This window comes from Porites lutea, chromosome 7 (assembly GCF_958299795.1).
Source record: "Porites lutea chromosome 7, jaPorLute2.1, whole genome shotgun sequence".
Lineage (NCBI taxonomy): Eukaryota > Metazoa > Cnidaria > Anthozoa > Scleractinia > Poritidae > Porites > Porites lutea.
The window spans coordinates 25,330,911-25,358,647 of record NC_133207.1 but is presented as its reverse complement, the minus strand read 5'-3'; the positions used below and the strand labels follow the sequence as shown (position 1 = coordinate 25,358,647).

The window sequence follows — 27,737 nt, the reverse complement described above, 5'->3', positions numbered from 1 at the left end:
AGAAAACTTGGTAACGAAGTTGAGAAGTTCGTCCCCAGCGTCATTCGCGCTACGCGAGTTAGCGGAGGAGGTGCGCGAGCCGCATGAGCCGAATAGGCCATTTGCACGATGGTGTGGTATTTCTTGTAAAAATTAAGGCTCTCGTTATATAAACCTCACTGGATTACCAAGTTTAAATATGAAGAAAAACAAAGTGCAGACTGGTAGTTGTGGAAGTAAAAATCGTGGTTATCTAGTTAATGCCTTCTTGACGAGTGACGTCATATCCGAACTCGCTAAGAAAAACTGGGAATGAGGGTGCGATGTGTCTACAGTTATTGCACCTACCACAATGTATAACCGCAACGTTCTTCAAGACAAACTAAGGCTGTGAAGTATGCTTTTTATCTGAATTGACTTGTAAACAGCCTCTCCTAAACAAGGCATAAAAAAGCTTCAAACTTCCCCCTCCTCCCTTTGGGGCTCTTTCGATATCTCGTAACTGGCTATTTTACATTAGTAGTTATTAGCATAATAGAGGATTGGACACTTTGAGGTTCACGACCTGTTCGCGAGAGACTGGGTGGAATTTGCGTCGGATTGTACTACACGGACTATTTGGGGGACGCTATCACTTCTTTTATTGGTTAATAAGGCCCCAAAGCAGTTCCATAGTTCAATTCGGCTGGTTCAACACAGACCCAGTCTCACAAGTAACACTGGCATACAAAGATCTCTCTTCCTTTAATCGAGGCGGTAAGTCACTGATTTTTGGAAGGTAAATAAACAGCAGTGTAATTAAAATTGACAAAAGAAACAACTTTAATTGATAAATTATTTTTCCTTCGACGTATAAAACTAATTTACAATCTACAATATGTTACAAAAATAAGTGTGCAATGGTGATCTTGAAGGATCAAATAAATACAATGGAGAAAGAACAAAATTGCTAGTTATCTCCTTAAAAGCTTTTTGTTGCCTTGGCACATCATAACAGTCAATGCCGGATCCAGGCCTTGAGATAAGGCGGGGGGCCCGGTCTCCAAACGAAATTTTTTCGATCCTCCGGGCCTCAGTTTGCTCTAAAAATAAGGGCCCCCGGGTCCTTCCCCTGGATCTGCTACTGACAGTGGAGACCTTTAGATTCGAGGACGAGATTTGACTTGAGTTTTTTTTTTCAGTTCTGGTATTCTCAAGAACTAGACACCATGAAAATCTTCGTTTTTCATTTTTCACCAGAAAAGTTAACACGATTATTTTTATTGAAAGAGGATAAGCTCTCTCCGTCCTCTCCCGATCGCAAAACGATAAAACTTTTAACATTTGATAAATTGTTTCCGCCACTACATTTCCGCCAAACCCGTAGAAGAATGACGATGGCTATCGCGTTTTTCCCGCTAAAATGACGCTGGTTCACGCGCGTAGACTCTCCCCCTTTATAGAAACTAAAGCCCCCCCAAAGGTCTCTAGAGAAAGATTCCTACACTGAGAACTGTAGTCACTGTAGTCAACTCAAACTTAACCAACTCTACAAGATGAACACATCCCCAAAACGGAAACCAAACTTTCGTTTTCAGCGTTCTTCGTCCGTCTTAAAGGGAGAGTCGAATGTAATACTGTGCTAAGACCGAACTTTTGAAAGAAAGCAAGAGATTTCTTGTTTCAAAAGCCCATTGGCCGTAAAATTTGTTAAGTAGAGAATTAAATTGCAAGTTGTACAAACTTGACAGTTTTGAAAACGGCTTCTACAACTGAGTGTACGTCAAGCCTCGTGATCTTTAACAAAAAGCACTGAAGTAAATTTCAGCTGGTAGGAATTGCTTTACTCGGGTTAAAAGAAAAGGAGAAAACTGGACGTTATTACAAATAATATCACCAGAATCTGAATGACGCTTTCAAAAAAGGAGACAAATTTTAGGATCCTCACAAGAAAGTTCCACAAGGCTGACTTGTCACAGAGAATCGTCGTATGGCAGACCAGTCATTCCTGTGATGACGTCAAACACTGGCGGGGGATTGGACGCTGCTAACCTGTTGTAATAAACGGAACAAAAACAAAACTCAGTATTGAATGGGACAGACAGAGCTGAAGTAAATCAATTTCTCAGACGTTTTGGCAGTTTTTAGTTACTTTGTCAGAAGCATGCAAAGTAAAAAGAACAGGAGTTGCACCAGATGGCGGTAAGGAAAAAGAAAGTATTCCCGCCCCGAGGACTGAAATAATAATGAAAAAAAAGATTGTGTTGATTTAAGGAGGGGAGACAGGGTTTCATGGATAAAACTATCCTGGGTATCAGAGGATTTTAGTCGCGCAGGGTGGAATTTTTACAAGTCGGCACAATTTCCGCCGAAGCCACGAGCGGCGAAGGAGCGGGACAATATTAAGACTTGACCGAGACCGGAAACCGCGCATGAAAACTCCTTGGTATCCAGGGTAGGCTAAAGCGGCACATCCCACTAAAATTCCCCAGGGATATTCCATGTTACCTCATCATTCTTTTGTGACTAACGACTTTCTTGGTTCCAGGGCTCGGCCGAGAGGGTGGTGGTCGAGGTAACCGCGGATATTGCTGTAACTGTTTCTGCAAACGAAGTTTCTCTTCGGATAGTTTCTCGCTTATAAGTTTCATGTGTCTATTATACTCCTCTCTCGACACGGACGGAGTTTTAACTTCGACTCCTGATGTTTTTTCCTCGCTTTTAATTTCCTGTGATACACTGTACTGTCTTCTCAAATCTATGTGAATCGATTTTCCTTCGGTATGTTGCGCATCAACAGTGCTCAAAGCAACTTGGTCAGCGGTCTTATCGAACCATCCCATGTGACCATGTCCTTTACTTGCAGGTCGCTGATCATGATTAATGAAAGTTTCAAACGTAGCGTTTGCGCTTGCGTGACGGTCATGTGGTTTCTGTGCAGATCTCGGTACTTTACCTACATCGCGTGCCCAAGGATCAGAAAATTCATCTCCGACGCTAATAAATTCGTCGTGATTGTAAGGCGCGGAATCGTTTTCCTGGTTGAAATCCATCTTTTTAAACAGGTCATCCCAGTTGTGGCCTTGATAACCGCCGGTGTTTTGCGCAGAGTACTGCCGCGCAGCTTGTCGCTTCGCTAACCGCTGAAGAGCAGCGGCGACTGCATGTTCATCAGCTAACGTGTGACCTGTCAGAATAAAAAAAAAACTTAACGCCACTCAACTTGCCAGGTTACGTTGGAAATCAAATAAGCTCCGGTTATAAAATGTTCGTATCAATGCGTGCGCTATCATTGATCAGAGCCACATAGCCACGCCCGTGAGGACGAATTTATCATACTGCCATAAAGCTCGATTACTACGTCACGAACTTCCCTAAACGATATATAACGCAGGTACCGGCGTCACCAATATGGGCGGGTCTTACTACAGCGTATTATATCCAGTGGCAGATTCAGGGAGGGGCCCGGGAGGCTCGCCCCCTCCTTACGTTTAGACCAAACTAAGGCCCGAAGGGCCGAAAAAAGATTTTTTGGAGACCGCGCCCCTTCCCCCTTATCTAAGGGTCTGGATGGACACCATACTTCGCTTTGACATCATACTGCAACACGATTGGCCAATCGAACAATGCCTTCTCTGTATTAAGGTTCTCTTTGGCGGGAAAACGAAGAGGCCATGTTTTGATCTTTTCATCCATTGGCTGATAAAACAAATAACGAACACTTACCAAAACCATTTTTCAAGGTAATACGAAAATCGGTCTACGTATCTGTTTGTGTCTAACCTTATACCGCGGCTGTTCTCAGAATGCTTGTTTGACTGGTCTGGACTGGGCTTTATGAGCATGTCACGTGGTTACTTACCTCCGTCCATACTCCTCGTATCACTGATGTCTCCGGTGGTCCTTGCATCATGTGAATGCGGTTTTGCCGAAACAGGACGACCAGCCCTGTGCATCCGGCTATCAGCTCCTGGAACGATAAATGGTTCGCTTTAAGAAAAACACAACAAAAAGTTCGTTTATGTTGCAAAACAGAAATTAGACATTGAAGTTTAGGCAAGTTTTAATGCAGTAACGAAGTCTTCTTTCTATGACAAAGTACAAAATGACATAACACTGACCTCTAAAGGTACGGTTAAAGACTCATGTATTCCTAGCAAGCTCTGCATGGTAAACTAAACTAGCTAGAAGGCGTGACGAATCCAAACCGTTAATACGCAGATGCAAGAATGTGAAATGAATCTCTTCTCGGATTTTTCGCGTGTCCGGAATCTGTAGCGAATACCGTAAACGTTCGCTTATAAGTTCCCCTCCCCCACCCCGAGTTATAAGTAAATGGGACATTTGATATAATCCCCTGATATAATCCCCCTGATATAATCCCCCCTCTTCTCTAGCTTGTATTGAAATTGTTTGTAGCTATTTTTGAAGGGTTTTTTTAGTCTGGGTTATTAGCCCGCCTGAATATAAGTGTAAACCTAGCCTAAATGATCACCTGACCTTGTGACCCTATGACCTTGGCGGACACTGGCCGTTGACGGGTTTTGTTCAGGGCCACCGAGGTCCCATAAGCAGAGACCGCTGTAAACGCTCGTGCGTGCCGATCAGCCATGCTAGAGTCCGTGTTACTAAGGTCCTCTGGGGGTCTCTGTAACTGTTCGTCTGCTGTAGGATTTGACCTATCAAAAGAAGCATAAGAAAGCTGTTTTGTCAAGGCGAGTTGAAGAACTATAAATCTCCCGGCCTTCGTACCCTCTCTCTTTCAAGACCATCTTCTTTACATCCTTCCCTCTTAAAGAAAACGCGGGTCTTTCCCGAGTAAGAGATTTCAAACAGGTGTCCAAGAGATAGCTTAAGTTCTACATTTAACGCAGACTAGGCTAAGAAATTTCATAATAAATTACATATTAAAAACTTAAAATGGTCTCGGCTTATAATACTCGTTGCCTCTATTACCAGAAGAGAGAAACGTTTATTACACATTTTCATCATGCGGGCATATATCACTGCAAGGTTTAAATTGCGGTTGGAAATAAAATTAGAAAAATGGTCATAGCGAAGAGGAAAAGCCTTTGCACCACACCGAGAATCGAACCTGGGTCACCGCGGTGAAAGCGCAGGACCTTAACCACTAGATCATGCGGGAAGTGGCTGACCAATAATTAGAAATTTTATTTATGGGTTTAGAACTGGCAGGCTAGATAGGCTCTGTAAGTATAGAAATACCTCTCTTGCTAAAACAGTGAAAGAAAAAAAAATAACATTCCCACACCGGGAATCGAACCCGGGCCACGGCGGTGAGAGCGCCGGATCCTAACCACTAGACCATGTGGGAGATGGATAGCGATTACTCTACGAAATTTTATTTGTGGAGTAAAAAACGTCTCCTTTTCTGGTTGGATACGAAGTCTACGAAATTAACCAGACTGGAAATTAACCGAAACCGAAAACCACCTCTGGTGTCCAACAATTTACGGATCGTTTGTAGATCATTTTCGAATAGTTCCAGTAAAATGGAGGGGGTTTGAAACCTCTATTTAATTTATTATTTTGCTGGACAAATCCAGACGTATTTAATCGATAAAAATCGATATCGGAAATCAATCAATATCATCGATATTATTTGATTTAATCCACCGATTAATATCGATTGATATCGGAAATCGATAGAAATTGAAATCACAGAAAAATAATTTATCGATTATTATCGATTAACAAAAATGATAACAATCGATGTCACAACGCTATTTCTTCATCGATTTCTATCGTTTGATATCGGAAATCGAGGCTCATCGATGATTGATATCGATTAATATTGATTATTATCGATTATCGGTTTATCGATTAACTACGCCTGGGCAAGTGAAAATCCTACACTTTGACCATTCGTATAAAACAACTTTTGGGCAGTTGCGTAAGATGACTGGGAACGTAATTAGACAACTACAGCAATAAGTATAGAAATACCTCTCTTGGGTAAATATATTTGACAATTTGATTTTTTTAAAAAAACAGTGAAAGAAAAAAAATGACATTCCCACACCGGGAATCGAACCCGGGCCACGGCGGTGAGAGCGCCGGATCCAAACCACTAGACCATGTGGGAGATGGATGGCAGTTAATCTACGAAATTTTATTTGAGGAGTCAAAAACTTCTCCTTTTTGAAGTCTACGAAATAACTGAAAACGAAAACCACTTTGCTGCCCAACAATTTGCAGATCATTTGAAGATCATGTTCGAACATTTCCAGTGTAATGGTTGAGGTTTGAATCCTCTATTTGATTTCTTATGTTGCTGGACAAATGAAAATCCAACACTTTGACCATTCATGTAACTTTTGGGCTGTTGCATAAGATGACTGGGAACGTAATTAGACAATGGCATCAATAAGTATGGACAAAACTTCTCTTGGATAAATATATTTGACAATTCGTGATTTTTTTTGAAACAGAGAAAAAGAAAAAATATATATACAATAAATATTCCCACACCGGGAATCGAACCCGGGCCACGGCGGTGAGAGCGCCGGATCCTAACCACTAGACCATGTGGGAGTTGGTAAACTATAAGTGGACGTAATCCGAGTATCTTCAGCTACAGATTACTCATTTCCGGATGAAAATCCTTTTTTTAACTTGACGAAACACTGTGAAAAATGAAATGCTTTTTGCTGGCTTTGTTATGAACTTAAATGTCTTCTTACCTCTTCCCTGACCTTAAAAAAAAATTGTTCTTTCCCGACTTGTTCCTGACTCAGGGGGCAAACGTTCGGTCTTTAAGATCTATCATCTTTACCAGACAGGAATGGCACTAAGCAAGATAAAACACAGAATCAAACATGAATATCCTTTGTTTACCTTCTGCTGACATGTCGCTCCCCTTCCTTTCTCCTTAACAAGCCTGTGTCATTCGCAGGCACTTTAGCGGCGCTTTCCTCCGAGCTCCTCTCTGGCCGACCCCCTAAAAACACGCTGGCGTTCTTGTTCAGTTTGGTGTAGGTAGTTAAGAGATCTTCGAGTTCTGTCTCGCTGCAAGGATGAACAAATAATCATATGATTCACTGTGCGAATGGGAAAGTATGATACCAAATAGGGAAAAAATTACTCATGATAACAACACTAAAAAACATTTCACGAGGGAAACAGTTTTAACTGTTGCTTTGAGATCCGGGGGAATCAAGTTTCGCTGGTTTCCCAAGGGACCAGAAGAAGGTCCTTTGCAGCCAGTCAACATTCGCGGGTTATGATCTTCTGACGTCACAAATTTCGCAATGTTGCTTGCCCACTCAGGGGATTTTGGTGGGAAACAGTTTGATTGGTAGATGTCATGTGATCCCGAAGAAGCCAATGACAGCACACATTGATAAGGAAGAAAATAGACCTCAAAACATTTGAAAACTTCTTCAAGAAGTCAAACAGTGAAGTGTCAAGTATACAACTTCCTTTAATAACTTCTTTCGCACGCTAGAAATTAGACTAGTTTGCCGTCTATTATATAAGTGGAGCCATTCCTTATGGTGAGTGGTGTCGAAACATGTGTTAAAACACGTATGCAGTACCTTGCAATAGCCATAAAGACCTTGAATTCTTCATCAGGAATTTCACTCACGAACGAGTTGCTCCGTGAAAGCCCGTAGGTGCGGTTAATTTCATGGCGCTTTTGAATTTGCACAGTTTCCTTTGGAAAATACAATTTAAAAAGAAGACTTTTTACCTGATTATTTCTTACTACCTTAAATCTCCAGAAGCTTCCTTAATTATAAGACTGAACCAGAAAGAAGATACTAAATGTTGACCGGCATTGGTGTGAAAAGATGCCACGACGGCGACGGCGACGGTAACGCGAACGTCAGAAAAAACAAAAACAAAAAAATAGGTTGAATAGGCAAAAACAACAACTCTGCACGTGCATCACTCTTTTTAGTACATTTTTTTGCCGTCACTGCACGAATACGACGTGAAAGTTCCTAATTTCATGTTTTATGGAGGACGTGAAGACACCACTACGAAATTTTGTTTCCCTTTCTGAACTTGGGATAATTCGTCGAAAGTGAAGTCCACAACAGATCGCTAGCGTTAGACAAAGTAAGTGAGTTGAAATAATCGCGATAGAGATTGAAAGAACGTGCACTCACTTTTAAAGCGACGTTTTCGCCAGCGTCGCCTTCGTGGTAGCTTTAGGGACCTTAAGCAACGACGACAGCGACGTCAAGGAGAACGGTAAAAAACAATTGGTTAGATTGGCAAAACAGCAACCCTCTACGTGCTTCACGCTTTTTTGTACATTTCTTTACGGTCACTGCACGACTACGAGGTGAAAATGGCTAATTTCACGTTTTGTGAAGGACGTGAACTCAAGACAAGGACTTTCTTGTTCTTTTCCTGAACCTCGATACATTCTTCTTGGAGCTGGAACTCAGCTCCAGAAAATATTGCCAATATTTGACGAATTGAACCACGTGGAACAAGCGCGATAAAGTTTGAGGCAGCGGGACTTCACTTTTTAAGTGACGTTTCCGTAGCCGACGCCGTCGTTGCTGTTTAAGCTCCCTTTTGAAAACTCCCTAATAATATGAATCCGCTGAACCATTGGCCAATTCGTGACTCTATAAGGACTAACGACCACCCCTCCCTCAAAGAAAAGCTGGTTTACTAGATCTTTAAATTTTACAGTTAAGTCTCTTGTTGTGGGTTCAGTTCAATGAACGTACCTTTCCATAAACTCGAACGAAGTCTCCGAGCTGTTTTGCCAAAATACGTCTCCTATAGAGAGAGCAAACAGAAATAAATAAAGGAAAATAAATCGGCTTCTTCTAACGAGTGTCTTCCACCTCAGATGTCTCCATAATTGGCGAAGGTTTGAAAGTAATACCTACACCTACCTATCGTGTAGAGGCAGCTTGTGACTCGGTACAACAACTTTGAATGGCTGTTGTAAATTGCTCGCAGCTTTCTTTAAAAACCGAATAACCAAGTTCTAGAGAAGAAAATAAAGTTGTTAGCAACACAGCGAAAAGATATGAAGAAAATTAAGCTTCCTCGACGTTCTGTGTGAATAAGCAACTGTACTTTTAAGTGCAATTTTAGTTTTCCTCCAACGACAGAGGAGTTCAACATTGTGACCAGAACACCTAAGCGCACGAATTTTTAACCGATTCAAAATTCGTCCAGTGCCATGTGGACGTAACCTTAGCTGGTTCGACTGTAGCTTCACTCTACTACAGTCAGCTGTAGCACAACTTGGTTTCAGAAGTCGAAAAAAAGGCACTTACCGCATTTACTCGAATAAGCCCCGCATTTGGGAGAAAAAAAGCGCCAAGAAGCGCCGCGGCCCTGATATCATCAAAATCAAAAGAACGGAAAATAATAATACTGTAGCTAATGCAATTCTTTGTCGCGTCCAACTTTCAATTAAACGCTGCCCTCAAATAAGCGTCGCATTCGAATAAGCGCCGCATTTGAGGCCTGAAAAATTAAATACGGTATGCGTTTTCGAGTTACTACGGCACCGTAAAATTCCGAAAATACGCCCTGGGGCTTACATTTTTCAAAGGCCCTTTTTGAGGGGCTTATTTTTGGAGGGGCTTATATTCGGAGGGGCTTATGTACGGAGGGAAATTTGCGTTTCAAAATCGATTGGGCTAGTCTCATTCTTGGAAGGAAATTTACAGTTTTTCTTTGTTTTACTTTGTATTTGAGGGCAATTTCCAAGTACAAGACCCCCGGGAGGTTTATATTCGGAGGGGCGATTGAACGAAGGGTTTTTTGCGTTACAGGTTTAGGCGGCTTATACATGGAAGGGCTTAATTTCGGAATCTTTACGGTATTTTTTAAGTGTCAATGTATTTAGCACGAAAGTACTAATTGGGGACACTAATTTTTAAGTGTCCTCCAAACATTGTGCGAAAGTCAAAGTTTAATGCGATCAGTTGAGCATGGCACGGTAGTAGCAAAACGTCTTTAACTAACCATCTGATCGTCTTGTTTGGAGTCTGAATCGTCTCTAGAATTCTCAGAATCGTAACTAAGAAAGAAAACAAAACAAAAAGAAGAGATAAAGACCATACCAGGATCATATTGTTGTTTGCCACAAGGGAAAATAAAATTCACACACGTCCTTAACGTCTTTAACTCATCTTCCACTGTTACCGCGCTGCTTGTCATCTCCCACATGGTCTAGTGGTTAGGATCCGGCGCTCTCACCGCCGTGGCCCGGGTTCGATTCCCGGTGTGGGAACGACAGTTTTACTTTGTTACTTATAAGTACGATTATTATTATTATCATTATTATTATTATTATTAATTTTACTACTATTTTTTGCAGCACAAGGGTGCAAACAGGGTTTATAAAATATGGAGCTTCTTTAGATTTCATAATTTTCTCAGTTTCTTTACGCTAGCTTTCAATCAAGGCTAAGTGTGAAATCTTCAATGTGAAGGATTTTTTTTGCGTGAAAATAAGGTTTTTTCAGATGAAAGATTAGTACTGACCCTCGTTTTGAAAAAGAGGCTTAGCGCAACTCGGTAATGCCTCAATTTTGCTAGGCTGATTATAAAACATAAACGATCCCCAGCGTACCTTGTTTCGCGTACAAGTCTCTGTTGAACTCGTTGTAGATACATAGCAAACGCTTGCCTCGCTTGAAGCTTCCTGAAAAAGTACAAATGACCATTGGAAAGTTTAACAGAGAGCTTAAACAACCACGACGACAAAGACAACATCAAAAATAATTGGTGTTATGAGCAAGACAAAAGCTCTGCACGTGCATCACGCTTGTTAGTACATTTTTTTGACGTCCACTGTACGACTACGACGTGAAACTTCCTTATGGAACGTTTTACGGCGAATAATTTCTCGTTTTATTTTTGAACTTAGCCACAGTCCTTAAGAATTAAAATCCAGGAAAAATCGCCCACATTTGACCAATTGAGCAGGTCTAAAAAGACGCCATAAAGTTTGAAAGAATGTAAATTCATTTTTTCAGCGACGTTTTCAATGCATCCTTCATCGTCGTCCATTTACCATAAATCCGAAGATTATTGGTTGGAACGTAAGTTGAACACACTTTCTTATTTCCTCACCCTTGTAAGATTTCTGAGATGGAGGCAAAATGTACCAACTCAAATTCTTGGAAACTGAACACTCGATGAAGAGGTAAATGGAAACACAAAGCATCTCATGAACGTCTGTGCTTTAAATTCTTACTGTTACATTGTGTAATTCGGTTTGATTTCAAAATTAAGTAATCAATTTTGTAAAATTTTACTAAAAAAGGAAGCTTAATACTCACGTTAGTGTGCCTGCCTTTGCCATAATGTCGTCAATTCTGATTGGCTGATACCGCGGCTGCGCAGACAGCACGCGCTTTGACACTGTTTCGCCGCTGATTGGTATAGGTGGTTTCTGCGCCCGCGTGCCATCGTAAGAGGGTCTTGGATGTGAACCAGCTGAAGACGCACGATATGTCGGCTCTTTTGGTTCTACAGTGGACTTCAATACTGCGGGGATGAACAATGATCAACTTTAAGGTTAAATTTCCACTAATAAAAGTGTCAAATGTCACAATACATTTATTTACGTCCTTGAGATGATTTTTTGTGGCGCGAAATGCTATAATGCTAGCTACTGTTACAAGGAATTATGTAGTCTTAGAAAAAAGAGATCCACAACAACTCTTCCAAAAAGAAAACCAAGAAAACCAAGATCATATCATATAAGAAATGTAGATTTTCCACCAAAGTTCGTCACTTCCCACATGGTCTAGTGGTTAGGATCCGGCGCTCTCACCGCCGTGGCCCGGGTTCGATTCCCGGTGTGGGAATGTCATTCAGTTTTTTAATTTCATTTTTATATATCAGAGATTTAAAAAATCCTGAATTATCAAATATTTGACGCACTAGAAATGTTTCCATATTTATTGTTGCCAGTTATCACATCCCCAGACATCAAGTGCAACAACTAAATAGCTTTTTATAGTAAAATCAAGTGGTTTAGTTTTGAGTTACATGTGTGGCTGGTGGGATAAGCGGGCGACTGTGTGCTGTTTTTGGCAGCAGGGTCGCGAGAGGATTGTCCGCCGCCAAGAAAGCACCCCGGGCGTAACAATTCCGCCAGATTTACAGGCTAAAATATCGTCAATTCGTCTCTAGAATCTTCAAAATCTTTAGCCTCATGGGCTATTGACTCAGAGCCCATTCGGGCTCGAGGAGTAAATGTTAATTAGTTTGAGAAAGAAATATCAAATTTATCCTTGGACAATTAGCAAAATTGTATCAAAGGGCAAACTGTCTTTCAAATTGTCAGGGAAAAATCAGGACCATATTTTTGTTTGTCAAAATGGAAATTCACACACGTCTTTTACATGTCTAACTCTCATTGTTGCTGAAATACTCGTCATCTCCCACATGGTCTAGTGGTTAGGATCCGGCGCTCTCACCGCCGTGGCCCGGGTTCGATTCCCGGTGTGGGAACGACACAGTATATCTTTTTAGCTTACTTTTTTTAAGTGCCCGCTATCAACCAAAACACAGTGTAATCAATTAGCGCTTTTTTTAGTCCGACAGGGTAAAATGAGATTATTATTTCAGCGGCTCCAAAAATACAACCACTCAATAACAATTGTGGTTGACTCAAACAAACCTCCATGATGAGCTGTCGAATTTTCCTCCGTGTAATTCACCTCCAAGCGTCCATCTGGTGTCAGGCGGGACGCTACAGGTCCGTCAAAGGGCTTCTCTGAGGGTTTTTCGCTTAAACCGGGTGTATCTTGAATTATGAATATAAACATGACCATCAATATATTAAGCGGGTTTCACGCACTGTAACCACAAGAAAAACCCAAAAGGTCTAAAACTGCAACTGAAGAAGCTCAACCGCGTTTTATAAGAAGCACATTAAAGTAGATCTTGTAGTCTTCGTCTGTGCGAAATCTCAATCTTAGAGTTCAAGCTTTTTAAAAATAAGATTATCAGTTCATTGGAACAGAGCGTTAGTTATCGGCTGTGCTTTGCATCAGGCAGTTTATTCAAAATTCACGTCTGCTGTTATCCTTACCTGCACCAGAAGTCGAGTTTCCCAAGGCTTTCTTCGTTCGAAGTAGGGACGGACTCTGTAAGAAAGAGTCGGTGGAAAAAACTGTTTGACAGTAGCCACGTGTTCATTGCTTTAGGTCACGTGTAATAGTGTGCGACTACGTCACAAAGACGCCAGAAAGGCGTCGAAAATTCGAAGCTAAAACAACTAATCTTTAATCCTGAAGGGCAGCCACTCCGCTGTGTTACTACTGTCTCCAACAACAGCTCGTGGCAGTTGATCACTAAATCACCTTCTATCAGCGTTTCTTTACCTTACCACACGCCTAGTCCCTAGGCTTCATCATTCCGCGCGGCCTATGCGTTTCGGGTCACGTGGTCCGTTCGTCTCGGATACGTCACCGAAACGCATTGACCGAGAAGGCCTGGGAAGACGCTCTACAGGGACTAGGCAACCTTACAAACAATCCACCTGCTTCAAACTGCGTCCGTTTGCACGTATTATATCAGTCCACAGTCAGTAGATAGCGACTTCAAGGTCTTGGCACATTGGCAGATACAATTTCTTCGACACAAAAATAGCAGAAGTAGGCATCTATTAACTTTGAAGTACCACTATTTGTTCGATCGATCTCACAACCTTCCGTTCCTACATTCCTGCTGACCAGACCTCTTCCAAGTGGGCTATCAACCAAGAGGCGGTTGTAAATTATTGAATGGAGCAAGCATACCCCATTTAACTTAATACTACCTGTATCAAGTCTACTCACCCAGCTGTCCAGTTTCCGTTCGTAGCAAACTATTCTATCTTTGATGCTGAGACCGATTTTGTCAGGAAGCTGGGAAACAACGAAAAAAGGCGCATTTAAGGTACGACACTGGAACGACACAAAATATGAACGAAAATAACGTCTCTTAACCTACGCTTAAGATTTTGGTACATAACTCTACCGTCCTCTGTTAATTAGCAACGTCACATTCGAAAGGTTTGTACAGAAAAGTGATCACGCATTGGATCGTTAATTTTTCTTCCTCTTTTCCAAAATGAAAGTAGTTCACAGGAAATAATCTCAAAGCAATGCACGCTTTACACAAAACAAGAGCAATCTGCAGATATTTCCTTTACACAGTACTCAGAAATCGATTTTCAGCCATATTGTATAATCCTACACAAAAACCACGATATTGAAAGAAAATGATACAACAGAGCTTTAAAATCAATAAAATTCCGTCAAACGTTCAGTTCTGAGCCGTTCTGCGCTTTGTGCATATGGGATACTCTACGAGCGCGAAAGAATGTAAACACATTTTCACCTCCGTGGGTTCTACCGAAAGAGTAACCTTTGATTGCGATGCTCCATACGTCGTGATATTCCTGACAAAAGAAAAAGATCAGCGATAGAATACCACAATTACTTCCTTGAAAGTCACGTATGTTAAATCGAATAAGCGTCTTTCATTTACCTTGCTCGCGCACTCGCTGAGGAAAAACTCGCTGTACTGGGACGCTGAAAGGATATTTTCCTGTGGAAAGAATCCCAAAAGAAAAAAATTTCCATCTATCTAAGAATTAAACGTTGACAATGACTATCGTTTGGTCTCTTGGAAATCTTCAGTATTCTACACCTCTTTTGGGGCCTACAATGGCCTCTCTAACGAGCTGTGAAACGGGAAACTAACAAAAGGATTCTCGCACGTAAAAGATGTTCATGCGCTTTATACATCGGCAAGAAAAAGAAGAGTAACCACGATGTGAGATGAAACTGAACAAGGTAACACATATCCCTACACTTGGAACTGCAACAAAGAATGTCTTTCTTGTCAAAATAACAGCAGATTTTACCTTCCTGGAAATAGCTTTGAGTGTAGCAAGTAATTGTGGGTCGTTTGGTGTTCCAAGAATGACCTAAGTAGAACACGGAATAACAGGTAAATCATTACTGTATCAATGACTTAAACGGTTCTAGTTTATCACAAAAAATGATAACTAACCACACTTTATTTAGCTTGTTTTTTAGTTAGTTTTCAATTGAATTGAAAAGCAATTTCGAGATTACCTTGGTTTCGTGTTACTTTGCTCTATGTTTAGTCAACACTCGCGCCACTTACTAAGCCAATCAGGGGGCGTGACTTGCTCATACGCGTTTTGCCGCGCTTGAAACAAGCCTACATGACTTTGCACTGATATCTGATTGGTTCGTTTGAAATTCTGCGTATTTTGATTGGCTAAATTACTTAGGTATTGATTCTGCTTTTCGGCACTCCACTGTCAACAGCTCTACTACAAAAAGCCCTCCGAGTCTGGATCCTTACCCATAAAGCTCCCAGGAGTCTGGTGTGGGAAATACTCGTGCAAATCCTCCCCTTCGGGAGTATTCCTCCCGGGTTTGACGTAAAATTCTCGCCTCTTCTGCTGTCAGGTTATCACCATTTCTTTTCCTTGCCACTGAAGATAGTGGTCTGGAGGTTGAAGATAAAACACCACTAGCTGTGGCGGACCGCTGCCGCTAAAAAAAGTAGACCCGTTAAGGCTGATTATCGAACAAATGAATACGCAAGTGGGCAAACAAGACAAAGAACTGAGAGATACGCAGGTGGATTAAGTTTGTTTTGCTGAACAAATGGTCGTGAGTGTCTTGATGTGCCCGCGGTACTTCCCAACCGATGGCAGGGGCACGGGCTTAGTTTCTTGTCCGTGACGTCATGATGTTCACCGAGTAATTAAAATGCATAAAATATACGGGCTGGTATCTGATTGGTCAATTTTCACAATAGCTAAGCCCGTGGAACCAGCCGTCGGGTGAAAAGTACCGCGGGGGCATCGAGAGAGAACAAAAAAAATGAAGATTGCGAGCTTAAGATACAGCACAGGACTCCTATTAGTCAAATGCTTCACTTTTCAGCATTTTGATTGGTAAATCAACCAGGGAGCTTTCTACATAAGGGATATTTTTTATCTAGAAACGCAAAAAGTTTGTTTTGATTCTTCACCTTATTGTTGGCTGAAAAACGGACGACTACTTGAGGAAATAGTTCTCTAAACTGATGTAGAAATTACCCCTGGAATGCTTTTGCTTAACCAAGATCCTTAGTGTACTACAAACAGGTAAAATGCCTGCGTTGCGTTTTTAGTCTTGCTATATAATTTTCGTCATGCTTTACCTAAACGCAAAACTTTAAACGAAAAGCTCCAACGTGAAAAGTGTATAAAATCTTAATGTGAATACTTCTGCGGAGATAAGCTATCTAATAAGGATTCAAGGTTTACACAGACTCCAAATCAATTCCGTCTGTTGGATTCGAATCAATTTACTGACTGATTGATTGGTTGATTGATTGACTGATTAAGTTTACTGACTAACTGATCTAGTTATTAAAATTGTTTTGTATTGCTACGGTTTATCAGCCATCTTGGCAGTTGTTGAAAGGTTACCTGATATCGATTCCGTGTCGAATAATCGATAACTCGCCGGGTGGGAAGCTTCCGAACCATCGGATCATGAGCCATAAACCCTGCGAGGAAAGTATTGGCATTGTTGCAGAGGTAAATAATATTACTACGAATTGTCTAAAACAGGGTTTTTCTATAATACCGACACATCTCTTGGTCCTAAAGTTACCAAATTCATAAAATCCCAGCCTCTGTAAACCGTAGCCTGCGAGCAAGCTCTCCTATTTGGGCGAGCGAAGCGAGTCTCGCGAGAACGCGCGTGCGGGCGGCGAAGCCGCGAGGGGCAGAGGAAAGGAGCTCGGCCCCTCGCTCGCGCGTTCTCGCGAGGCTCGCCCAAATAGGAGAGCTTGCTCGCAAGGCTAGTAAACCGGAAACCGAAAGACACTTCTGTTGGTCATAAAGAGTACTACACTTCATGCAAACCCAGCCCCAATAATACAAGACACCTTTGTAACATAGGCACGTGACTGTGTCTCTGTTCAACTGTAGCTCAGTGGTCAGAGGTGTACAAAATATTATTACGCAGTCCTCAGCCACTTACCTGTTAAATTGAACATGTCGGAGACCAGATGAGACTTGATCTTGAGATCCAGCGGAGAGTCACTAAACACAATAGGCAAATTAAAATACGTGTCGTGGATAAAGGGGAAAATATGAGGAGAAAATGAAAACAGGGCAGACTTTTAGACTGTTGTTGATGATGGATATTACAGACTTTACATTCGAGAACGGGGACGCCGACTACTTGGACGAGATTTGATTTTTTCGCATATTCTTACAAAAATCTCCATTGTACTTTTTTACCAGAAGAGTTATTGCTGCTTTTTTTATTAAAAGGGGTTAAGCCCTCTCCCGATCACAAAATGATAAAACTTCTAACATTTAATACTTGTTTCTGCTACTACCACATTTCGCTTAAAAACCCGTAGTAGAATGGCCACAGCTATCGCGCTTTCCCGCCAAAAAAAACGCTGCTTCACGCGCGCACTCCTTAGTATTGAGAAAATCTCGGTTCTCGTACTCGTCCTCGTCTTTGAATCTAAAGGTCTCCAATGCGCATCAAAAGCGTACTAAGCGTCCAAACACTTGAAATAAATATATTTTGCAAGGAAAGACATCGGGAAAAGTGCGATCAGGCAGTAGTCTCACTGTAGCCTTACCAAGCAAGTGAAGGAGATAAGTTGACTTCTAGCAGCCATGGACGCAGATTCTCGTCAACAAGAATGTCGAATCCATATATTTCTATCGAAAAAGACAAACGAGCTTGTGTTAGTGACTACTGTAAGCTTAATACGAGGCACAAAGTAACCAGTCACCCCTGAAAATTGTTCCAACTTCGTCTCTAAACGTTTCGTCTTTCGTAGAAACAGTCGTCAACCTGTAAATCCTTCCGCCCATTTCAGATGAGGAAAACAAAAGAGCCTACAGAATGTTTTCTAATTAAACCGGCCCCGATTGTGATAGATCAATTGTAAATCAAGCGAAAATTGAAATAAAAACATTCATTCGTGGTAGGTCAAGACATTCGAATGTTTTAAAGCGATTTCAAAGTATATTATGAATCCGTTTAATACCAAGCGATGGCTAGCTCTCGCATGCAAGTCAACGCAGTTACCGGTACATGAAGGATCTCTTTCACTTGTAATAGCTATCAAAAATGCCACAAAGTTTGCTACTGTCAGTGTGTACTGAAGACGAAGGAAGCGATAACCTGTACTTCTTCTCAACGAATCGGAAATACCACACAAATCCACAGTCTTTTTCACTAGGGTGCTTAAGCAAAGCCATTTACGAGCATCGCACGTCAACCGGAAGTAAGGTCTTTCCCTTTTGTGCCTTGACCCTACTAAGTTTGTATTGCTAGGTGTCTTTACTCTTATGGAGACGATTGCCCGAAAATTTGAGTGAAACCACTTCCCAAGAATGCGAAAGTCCACTTCCGGTTGTCGTTCATCGCTCAAAAAGGCCTTTGCTTAAACTCCCTAAAAACAATTCCCTGTCACTGTCGTCATGACAACGTAACCTCAGCCATCAGAAAAGCACAAAGGCTGCGAACAGGATCCAGAGGAAACGTGATTTGAAGAGAAATGGAGAGAAGTGAGTGATCTTCCCATTCCCATTCCTTTCCATCTTTTGGCACTTTCTCGACTTCTCTTCGCTCTATCCCACAACCCCACAAGACATGACAGGAGACGCTGTTCACAGGTTAAGAAGCACAAAGGCTGATAAATCTTAATAATAACAATAACAATAAAATTCATGATAGTAACAGTCTTTTTAAAAACTGTTACTGTCATGAATTTTATATAACCAAGCACAAGCTGGCTAGTTGAACTTACCAAAGCAATTTCCCGCGTAAGGCATGAACATCTTACAAGCAGACGCGATGTGCAGCTCGCCGGCTAGAATTGTCTTTACAACTACATCCTCTATTCTCATCATCAAAGCTGTATTAAAACGTTAAACAGAGAAAATTTGGTGAATAATGGAGTAATTTCCAAAATAACGTCTAACGTTTACAGTTCCTATTTTTACTGTCAATTCAAAAGTTTATTTTTACTTTGAAGTCATGAAAAGCTGTTTTAGACATGAAATATAGAAAGCTACTGTAGGCAATGTCCTTCATCTAAAAATCCAGGTTTGTTCCTTATGTAAGAATACCTGTTGTGTCCTTGCCAATCTGTCTCAGATATCTCAACATAGCGCTCATACTCCACTTGTTCCCATAATCCTCCACTTCAGGATCAGGGCACCTGGCAATAAACAAAGCACCCACATGCAGGAAATACAGTTAGGCCATTTATTGACACTCTTCATAACAGAGCACACCCATATACTTTTTAGTTTAGAGTACCTCCTCCTAAAGGTTCGTATGCCATGAGATGTAGAGGGGGTGGGGACTCACAGTCCACTCTAGAGAAATTTAACTTGGACTGATAGAGTGATTTTAGTATGACCTTGAAATGAAAACGCTTTGACGTCATATGCAACACGATTGGCCTTCTCCATATCAGGGTTTTCCTTGGCAGAAAAACGAAGAGTCTACGTTTTGATCTTTTTATCCATTGGCTGATAAAACAAATAAAGAACACTTACCGAAACCATTTTTCAAGGTCATACGTGTTTTTCGTTCAGTACATACCTTACAAAGTCTGCATTTTTCTTGTTGACGCTGTAGTTGGTCAAATGCATACATACATTCTTGATGTTCTTACCAGACTTGTCATATTTTACAGTGGCAAACCTACAACAAGGGTTTACAGCAAACAAAACAACCAGAAGGTATTAATATCTAGGTTGAAGCTAATTTCTGATTTCAGTTAATTTTTATTTTTCCATTGTTTTTGAGTATGGAAATGTATGCTAATGAACCTTGAAACAAAAGAAAAACAAAAAATAACTGAACTCAAACATTAACTGCGACATCTTCCTCATACCATGAAAGATACACACATGAAGTGGACTACAAAGTTGTTGTAATGACGTCAGCACAGAATTGACCTAAAACAGCAATATTCTCAGGACATAGCCCAAGGGCGGATCTAGGGGGAGGGTGCAGGGGGTGCACACCCCCCCCCCCCCCCCTGATATGACCTGCGGTTTTCTAATACAACTGGTATTCTGCCAAAAAAAAATATGTGGTTTATTGGTGTTGAAGTAGAGCAAGAGACAAGTGCACCCCCTCCTAAAAAAAATCCTGGATCCGCCCCTGTAGCCCCTTAAAGACAATAATCTGTTCATCACTTATACCAACTACTGACCTTGTCAAACCCTCTTCATAAAGGTAAATCCTGACAGGATCAAAACATGTCACACCTACATACAGCCTGAGGTCAAACTTAAAACCTGTTTTAATTAATAACAAAAACATTTTTTAAAACAGTTCTAATGGCTGTTCTCTGGTAGACACCGGTAGGCAATGGAAAGTCAGAGGTGGCTGTCAGACTGGTCATTTTTAACATTTCTCAAAATTGTCCCAAAGTCACCATCACTGCTGGTCATATCAGTTAGGAATACACTGACTGGCTATACAGTTCTGATAATTTAGAGGAATTCTCTTAATTTATGACTGGACTAGTCTTGCCTGGTCCAGTTCAACTAATGGTAAGCTCCCATTCTCTTGTTTTTCGGTGACAAGGAAATGGTAGTTTTTGCACAAAACTCTGAGGTTCCTGACTCACTAAAACTCTTTGGAGTTTGGAATTTTAAAGTTTTCAATGCAAGAATAAATTTTTAAAATTTCAATTTTTGAAAGTAGGCTCAAAACAATAAAAATAAAAAACTGGGCTAGCAGTTACGTGTAAGTGGTTAACGTGGAACTAACAACTTCACTTTTACAAAAGATTTTATTTAATTTTAAGGGTAAGAAATAGTTTAAGTGATAACCTTATTTTAAATTTTAAATCATTTACTACATCTAAATACACAGTAAGTACAAGTGAAAATGAATCCAGGGATTTACATGGAGTCAAATGCTCCAAATATAATACTAAAAGAGATGTTTGTTACATTACACATTCTGTTAGTTTACTCACCATCAACAAGTAATGGATTGCTGATGTACTTGCACACTAAAAGGTTGTCATCAAGAGGAACTTGACTTGGCTGTAAAAAGATCAAAATCAGGCCTAAACATTGTGCAACATGGTATACAATCTTTGCAGGATGCAAGAGACATGATATCCAACATCATATGTACAGATTGTGCAAAACTATTGTGGATAAATAGAGGATATTACATGGCTGCGCGGAGAAATGAAATTTGTCTTCGAGTGTTGAAAAATCTTTCACAAGTGAGCGCAGTGACTGAGTTAAATAGTTTTGAATTTTTTTCTATCTCCAAGCAGCCATGTAATGTTCTATGTACTGTTTAAAAAACCAGCAGGAGTTTATTATCTGGTTTAAAAAGTCAAGGCAAAGCCAAGACTTTTTACACCTGATAATACATGACTATAATACATGAATGCGACTTTTTTGAATGGCTTCAAAATCTCTGATATAGATCAACTAATTCTTGCACTAATATTTCAATAGATTTGGAGTTGTTTTGGTCTAAAAAATTGGTCTGTAAGTTAAGCCATGAAATCACACATTAAACATTAATTGTTTTTGGTTTTATCTTTATGAATAACTTCAATACTTTTTTCTGCTGTGAAAAGCATGATTTATCATGTAGCCATAGCAACAGTTTTTTTTTTCTTTCAATGGGAAGATAACATGTCATTTTCATGTGTTAGATATCACTATGATGTTTGTGCACGACAGCTCACTTGGTATTTTATAGGTGGTTATATAATAAATGATTATATCACAAATTACATGATGGTCATGTGGCTGATAGACTGTCTGAAATTGTTAAGATGCAAATCAAACCATTTGAATAACAATTGTTACCAGAGAAACACTTAATTAAACTACTAACATGACTGACAAGATAAATTCCTCTCCCGCGTGACGAAGCAACAGGCTTAACAATCCATGGTTTTCGGTCCTTTAGAAATGCAGCTGCAATTAAACACAAAAATGTCATGATGAAAAACAGAGCAAGAAAACTATATTAAACATTAACTTAATATATTTTGTAATACCATCAACTGACGTATTACAACTCACTTTGACTCTGAAAATGACTATCACAGGTTGCTGAAATGTCAATCACTGTCAACAACAGTCCTATTCAAGACTACAATCACTTGTAATGAATGATCATGCTCCACCTACTTCTGAAATAATTCCTGGGTTCAAACTTTTCACAGTTTTTACAAGATATTGTATTCCTTCAGTATGACAACATTCTCATGGCTTCGAATTACATGTAGCATATAACCTGTAGCTTGCCTTAAACTTCCCATTTAAAAGGATTTTTACATTCCCAGGCAAGTACATGTACATGTTGTAGACTGAAAATTATTTGATTCCGTACAGAAAAAGGGCCTTGCAGAAATGATGAACAGGGTTTGCTGTTTTAGCAAGGCTGTGCTCCAAGAAAAATTGAAGGGAGCCCAGTGCTCTGCCCTTGTGAAATTCAGGGTGCTCAGCATATGATTTCTTTAAAAAAGGTAACATTTCCCTGTCACCCAAAAGCAAAAGAAAGGCACAAGGGGCCACCATGCACTGCTAGTCTAGAGCACAATCCTGTTTAGTACAGTGTATATGTTGTACTGGTACAAAAACAAATTGTACCAAAGTGCAAATTGAACTATAACATATATAGTATATTATACGAAACTGGAATTTACTGCTTACTGGGAAATCCCTGAGTCATGCACTTACCATGAAACTCATTAAACTCTTCTGGTATTATGTAACTTTCAGGAATAAAATCAAAATGCTTCACACCCTAAAGGAAACGCGCAATGAACAATCTTAGAGAGCTGACATGAATGGACTACCACTTGATGTTCAGTGAGAAATGTCATGCCAACACTGACTAAAAAGACCAGTACTAGCTGTTGTGTTGTGTCTGCAGAGTCTGGAAAAACTATATTTAAGTAACTTAGTAAACTAAAATAAAAGAAAGCTGTGAAACTCGGAACAGCAGAAATATTTCTTGAATTGTGTTGCAAGGAAAAAGCCGAATCAGGCAGGGTCAAGAAAATTCACAAAAATGAAATGCATAGTGCTTCATTGTGCAATCTCTTGTTGAAGGACAAGATACAAAAAAAGATACCAAGTTTTGGGACAAAAGGTAAAACTAATTATCAATTAAGAAGTAACAAAGAGTTATGATGCTAGTTATGATGTTAGTAAATGTAAATAATAACAGGTCGTTGATATGCTTTGATGAAAAAGAGCATTTTATTATATCATTAATTTTCAGTAATCCAAATGCACAGATTACCTTGGAATGCTGCATTCTTTGAATGTTCTTGTACAACTTATCCTTCCTAGTAAGCTCATAAGATCTGGAACAAATCACACAAAATTAAGCTGTCCTCATGATTTTATAACATAACTGCCATACCACACACACAAACCATTGTTACCTTGGGAAATGATTAATCTTCTGGAAATCCTGCAGGCCTCTTAGAGTATGAGGTTTGATATGTGAGCCTGTCCACATCAGGTTAAAGTTTGAACTGTTTGGGTGTACCTATAAAAAGGAAATAGTAAAAGAAACACTCCTGACTAAAGCTGCAATGGCAACATGGAACAGCATTTCACCCCAGATTTAAAGACAATTAAGTGACATTATTTTAATACCTAAAACATGGAATTAGAGAAAAACCTCAAAGATGCAGGCCATACTTTAAATGTCGAAAATTCAAAAGAAGACAACAATATAGGTTGAATGTTGAAAATGTGCAAATCATTCTCAATATTCCGCATGCATTAAAATGTACATTGTTTGCTCTGGCATGTTTTTGAAAGGATCAGCGTTCGCCGTGGGTGTCTGAAATCCCAGCAAAGGACTCCGTGCTATTTGGCAGTAATCCTTTTGCTTTTGGATATACGTTATGTTGTTGACTCTGTTTATTACCAGCGTGCAAAGAAAGTCGTGTCCGATAGTGCGGGGCTAGTGGATTTTGCTATCAGGCTAGTGATTTTTGTTCTCAACTTGCCCGACAGGCAAGTGCTATTTATTGGGGAAATTCAAATTACAGAAGGATTGTAATCAATCCTGCTAATCAAAAAGGGTTTTGGGGCTAGTTGAAATGACTTGTGGGCTAGTACAGGCTAGCCACAGCTTGTCTGAATGACAGGTTGTAAAACTGACTTTCTTTGCACCCTGATTACACTTTCATCTGCCAGATGTTTGAAACACCCTAGAACTCTTGGTTTTGTGGGAATACATCCTCTAAAAATTCATCATCTGCAAGTTTGCAGAATGCTTTGCATGGAATTGACACTCTTGTCATTCTGTCAAGGGAGGACATCAATATAGGGTGAAATGCATATTTATTTATTTATTTTGTTTTCTATGTTTTGGAATATTTTTGTTGCAGCAAGGGTTGCAAACTCAAGCTTAACTTTTCACAACACTTTGAGACACAATGTGAGACATGTGAACATCAATGGATAAATTACACTCTTCATGAAATACAAACACAACAAAATATTGGAAAACAAGATGCTTAATGCTTGCCCAGTTATGTCACAATATTATATGTAAAATGTCTTAATTAAGAATACAAATGTGATTAGGAAGTGAGACCCCAGACCCCAACTCTAAAACCTAACTGCAATATTTATTTGGAGCTTGAATCAGTGGCTAAAAAAGCCCCATCAAGTACCAAGATTAAAAACAAATTTCCATTTATGCACCTAATATTATTTACCTCCCTAAAGCAGTGGACACCCAAAATGCTTCGCACAAGTTTACACTCAGTCTTCACAAACTTGTAGGTCAGATGATATTTTTCTGTGGAAAAAAAGAACTAACAACTCTTACTATCTTTCAAACTATAGAGAGAGATTGCAGATTGTCCATACAAGAAACAAAGGCATGGTAAGTTTTTATTACAGTAACTGAGAGGTGTTTCTGAATGTTACCAACCACTTAACAAATTCCCTCACATGTCCTCCTTAGGATTCCTTAGATTGCAAAGTATTAATGATGTATTACAACCCCCACCCCGCCCCCAACACTCTAAAGAGCAATATAACTTGTGAACAATATAAAACACAAACACAAACCAACTGCCCTAAACATTTCCTGAAGAGACAAGACTGATGAGTCAAATTGTTTTACGTTAAAGTTGACAATTATTTCAAAATACTCTTTCAGTACTAAAAGATGACATACATGCCACAACACTTTGAAATATTTTTATAAATACATACATAAATTTGTCTTCTTTTTTATTTTAAAGCACTAATGAATATGTATATAGATATAAGTGCTCTATAAGTTAATAGATATTACTAATATATTTTTCTCACCTGCTTCTGTTTTTGACTCTGGAGGCAAAGCCAACAAAAGCACATGTGGAGAGAAATGTATCTGGGGATATTTCTTGTTGGGACCACTCCATTTGATAATGCTGCAGAGGTAACAAAGAACAAAATGTTACAGCGCAACAGGGAAAACCGTGAACACCTGAAATATGTCAGGAACGTTATTCCTGTCCAATCACACGTCCGTAATCCTCTCGCCAAAATGCAGGGTGTTTACTGTTGTTTGTGCAACAAGAACTGTGTTCTTGTTATAAAATCAAATGGTTAACGCCAATCCATTCGGAAAGTTTCAGAAAATGTGGGCTGTGACTTCAGGTGATGCAATTTTTTTACTCTTTTTAGTCTGTTCAGTTGATTTGGATATACCCTGTAGCAGGTAGTTCTTCCACCACGACAAAATTTACGGTTTTATGTTTATGCACAAGATTTCCATACAGGTGGTTTGTGTGAATGGACAGGAAGCATGCCCACAACAACCACAAAATTCCCAGGTTTACGGGAACAGGTCCATTTGCCTTGCTCACAAAAATGATATATTTTTTATTTACAAAGTTATTCAAACTAGTTGCTTCTTCTTTCTATAAAAAAGTAGCCGACCTCTATGAGCAAAGTAGCCAATGTGTTTTGTCGGCCATCAGTGCTTTTTGAAACCCCTACACTCACTGTAAATGCCATATTCTTAGCACTGAACTCAGATGCTCATCTATTCAAAATAAGGATGACGTCTCGGTGATCACAAAACAGGGTCTGGAGAGGGGAGGGGGTCAGATTCCACAACCCCTTTTTCACAAGAATCCTACATCCCAAGCTTTTGTCATCACCTTCCCACATATAAGTTTCTTTCCCAGTCATACATCGTTGCCCAAATGTTTTGGACAAAACTCACTTCCCAGGTAGCAGCCGCACCCGTATTCTGTTAACATTTCCTGAACCCTGGGGCCTGTTTCTCGAAAGTCCCGGTAACTTTTCGGGCCCGAAACCAAATATTCAAATCAAAATATAAAGAATAAGAATGCCGGTCCTGGCTACAAATTACTCCATTTTGTTTCATTAACTGATAGTTTTATCATGTTAGATGCAAAACTATTGAAACCTTAATCTTTAACGTAGACAGAGACAGCTTACCAGGCCCGTTAATTATCGGGACTTTCAAGAAACGGGCCCCTGCTCTGTATTTTGAAATGCTGAGCAGGCCTTTTTATCAGTCAAGCTGGCTATTTTACTCAACTTCACCTTCACAATTTCCCCATGTCTTTGTTTCCCACAGCAATTTGAGCCAGCAGTAAGCTCTTTTTCAGTCGGTGAAATAACCAGCAGCCAGCTGTTAGGGACATCCTTGATTTTAGCCAAGATCCTGGGAATACCCTTCAAGACCCTTAGAAAACGGTTGGCACTTGCAACCAGTTGATTCAAGTGCAGTGTGCTGCAGGATCAATGAAGGGCTGTGTGAGTTTCAGGCTGGCAGCAAATCTCAGTGCACACAGCTAACAATAGCCCTACACACAAGAGATTTCCTTGAATTTTGCCATGCTCTGCAGAGTAGTAAGCTATTTGCCATGGATTTCCATTATTAGTATTTACTTGAAACACACATAGGGCATTAATTAGTTACCTGGTTTTGTCTTCAAATTCCTCACAAGGTTCTTCTACTTGATTTGCTATCGGTATTTCAGACTCTTCACCACCTTCATCATTTTCTGTAACGGCAGAGTCAGTGTCGGAGAAACCTCCTTGAAACTGTGGCCTGGGCATGCTTGATGTTAAAATGAGTTAAGTTGCTTGAAAGAATTTGTTTACCTCAACTCCAACATAAATGTGTAAACTAAGACTTATAGCTTAAAGAATTTTCTTCCAATAAGTTACACTGTGTAGATAATCCTCAGAAAGTAGTGATGTAACATGTGCAATCCAACAGTGCAACTCTGATTGCCAGAAAAAAAGAATAGTGTTGTCGTAAACAAGTTTAAGTATTCTGTAGTTCTCTTACTGCACCTGGCTGTCAGAACAACATCCAAAATTCAACAATCAACAAATTGATTGATCTGGATTAATTAGTCCAGGCTGATCCAAATTCTTCCCTACTTCCCTTGATACTCAGCAGTTTTGCCTCTTTCTAGTCTTCCGTTTCGTTGATCATAAACGATGCAGATATTTCAATCTGCTAGAAAATTCCAACAGTTAGGTTAATTGGAGCAAGCAGCCGATGATATTGTCACTACTGAATTGTCGGATCAGTTGAATAATCCAATTAACAAAAATCCATCACTGCACAACTGAGATGATCGGCCAGCTCAAAGAGGTTTCATCGAGGCAAGAAAACGCAAAACGGATGACGATTTTTTCCGGCGGTTCAAAGTATCCGCCATTTTATGTACATTCCGCGTTGCCATCCAGGGAA

At 40.0% G+C, this 27,737-nt stretch overlaps 1 protein-coding gene and 6 non-coding genes across 9 annotated transcripts; 3 read left to right on the top strand and 4 right to left on the bottom strand.

The window, feature by feature from the left end:
- Positions 1-828: 828 nt before the first annotated feature.
- LOC140943762 (tubulin polyglutamylase TTLL5-like) lies at positions 829-27,737 on the bottom strand. 3 transcript variants are annotated; one of them, XM_073392872.1, is made up of 33 exons: positions 26,952-27,737; positions 25,325-25,425; positions 24,721-24,803; positions 23,428-23,534; positions 23,283-23,346; positions 22,715-22,781; positions 21,864-21,946; positions 20,977-21,046; positions 20,203-20,287; positions 19,584-19,685; positions 19,103-19,194; positions 18,781-18,888; positions 17,602-17,683; positions 16,983-17,044; positions 16,424-16,503; positions 15,304-15,497; positions 14,834-14,896; positions 14,455-14,514; positions 14,305-14,365; positions 13,761-13,829; positions 13,013-13,067; positions 12,599-12,724; positions 11,250-11,457; positions 10,538-10,609; positions 9,928-9,982; positions 8,841-8,935; positions 8,670-8,721; positions 7,518-7,636; positions 6,817-6,987; positions 4,459-4,637; positions 3,821-3,928; positions 2,467-3,145; positions 829-2,010 (listed from the first exon to the last, which is right to left on the bottom strand). In XM_073392872.1, exons 1-33 carry the CDS (start codon positions 27,089-27,091, stop codon positions 1,932-1,934), a joined length of 3,771 nt encoding a protein of 1,256 aa, XP_073248973.1. In that variant the 5' UTR covers positions 27,092-27,737; the 3' UTR covers positions 829-1,931. The 3 variants fall into 3 exon arrangements, with proteins under 3 accessions (XP_073248973.1, XP_073248975.1, XP_073248974.1); XM_073392874.1 differs by having other exon boundaries at positions 2,915-3,145; XM_073392873.1 differs by lacking the exon at positions 24,721-24,803 and having other exon boundaries at positions 26,952-27,089.
- On the bottom strand, positions 5,222-5,293 carry Trnae-cuc (transfer RNA glutamic acid (anticodon CUC)). Its single transcript has one exon. It is a non-coding gene; the product is annotated as a tRNA-Glu (tRNA).
- Trnae-cuc (transfer RNA glutamic acid (anticodon CUC)) lies at positions 5,993-6,064 on the bottom strand. The gene has a single exon. It is a non-coding gene; the product is annotated as a tRNA-Glu (tRNA).
- Positions 6,442-6,513, bottom strand: Trnae-cuc (transfer RNA glutamic acid (anticodon CUC)). The gene has a single exon. It is a non-coding gene; the product is annotated as a tRNA-Glu (tRNA).
- Trnae-cuc (transfer RNA glutamic acid (anticodon CUC)) lies at positions 10,124-10,195 on the top strand. The gene has a single exon. It is a non-coding gene; the product is annotated as a tRNA-Glu (tRNA).
- Trnae-cuc (transfer RNA glutamic acid (anticodon CUC)) lies at positions 11,709-11,780 on the top strand. The gene has a single exon. It is a non-coding gene; the product is annotated as a tRNA-Glu (tRNA).
- Trnae-cuc (transfer RNA glutamic acid (anticodon CUC)) lies at positions 12,358-12,429 on the top strand. Its single transcript has one exon. It is a non-coding gene; the product is annotated as a tRNA-Glu (tRNA).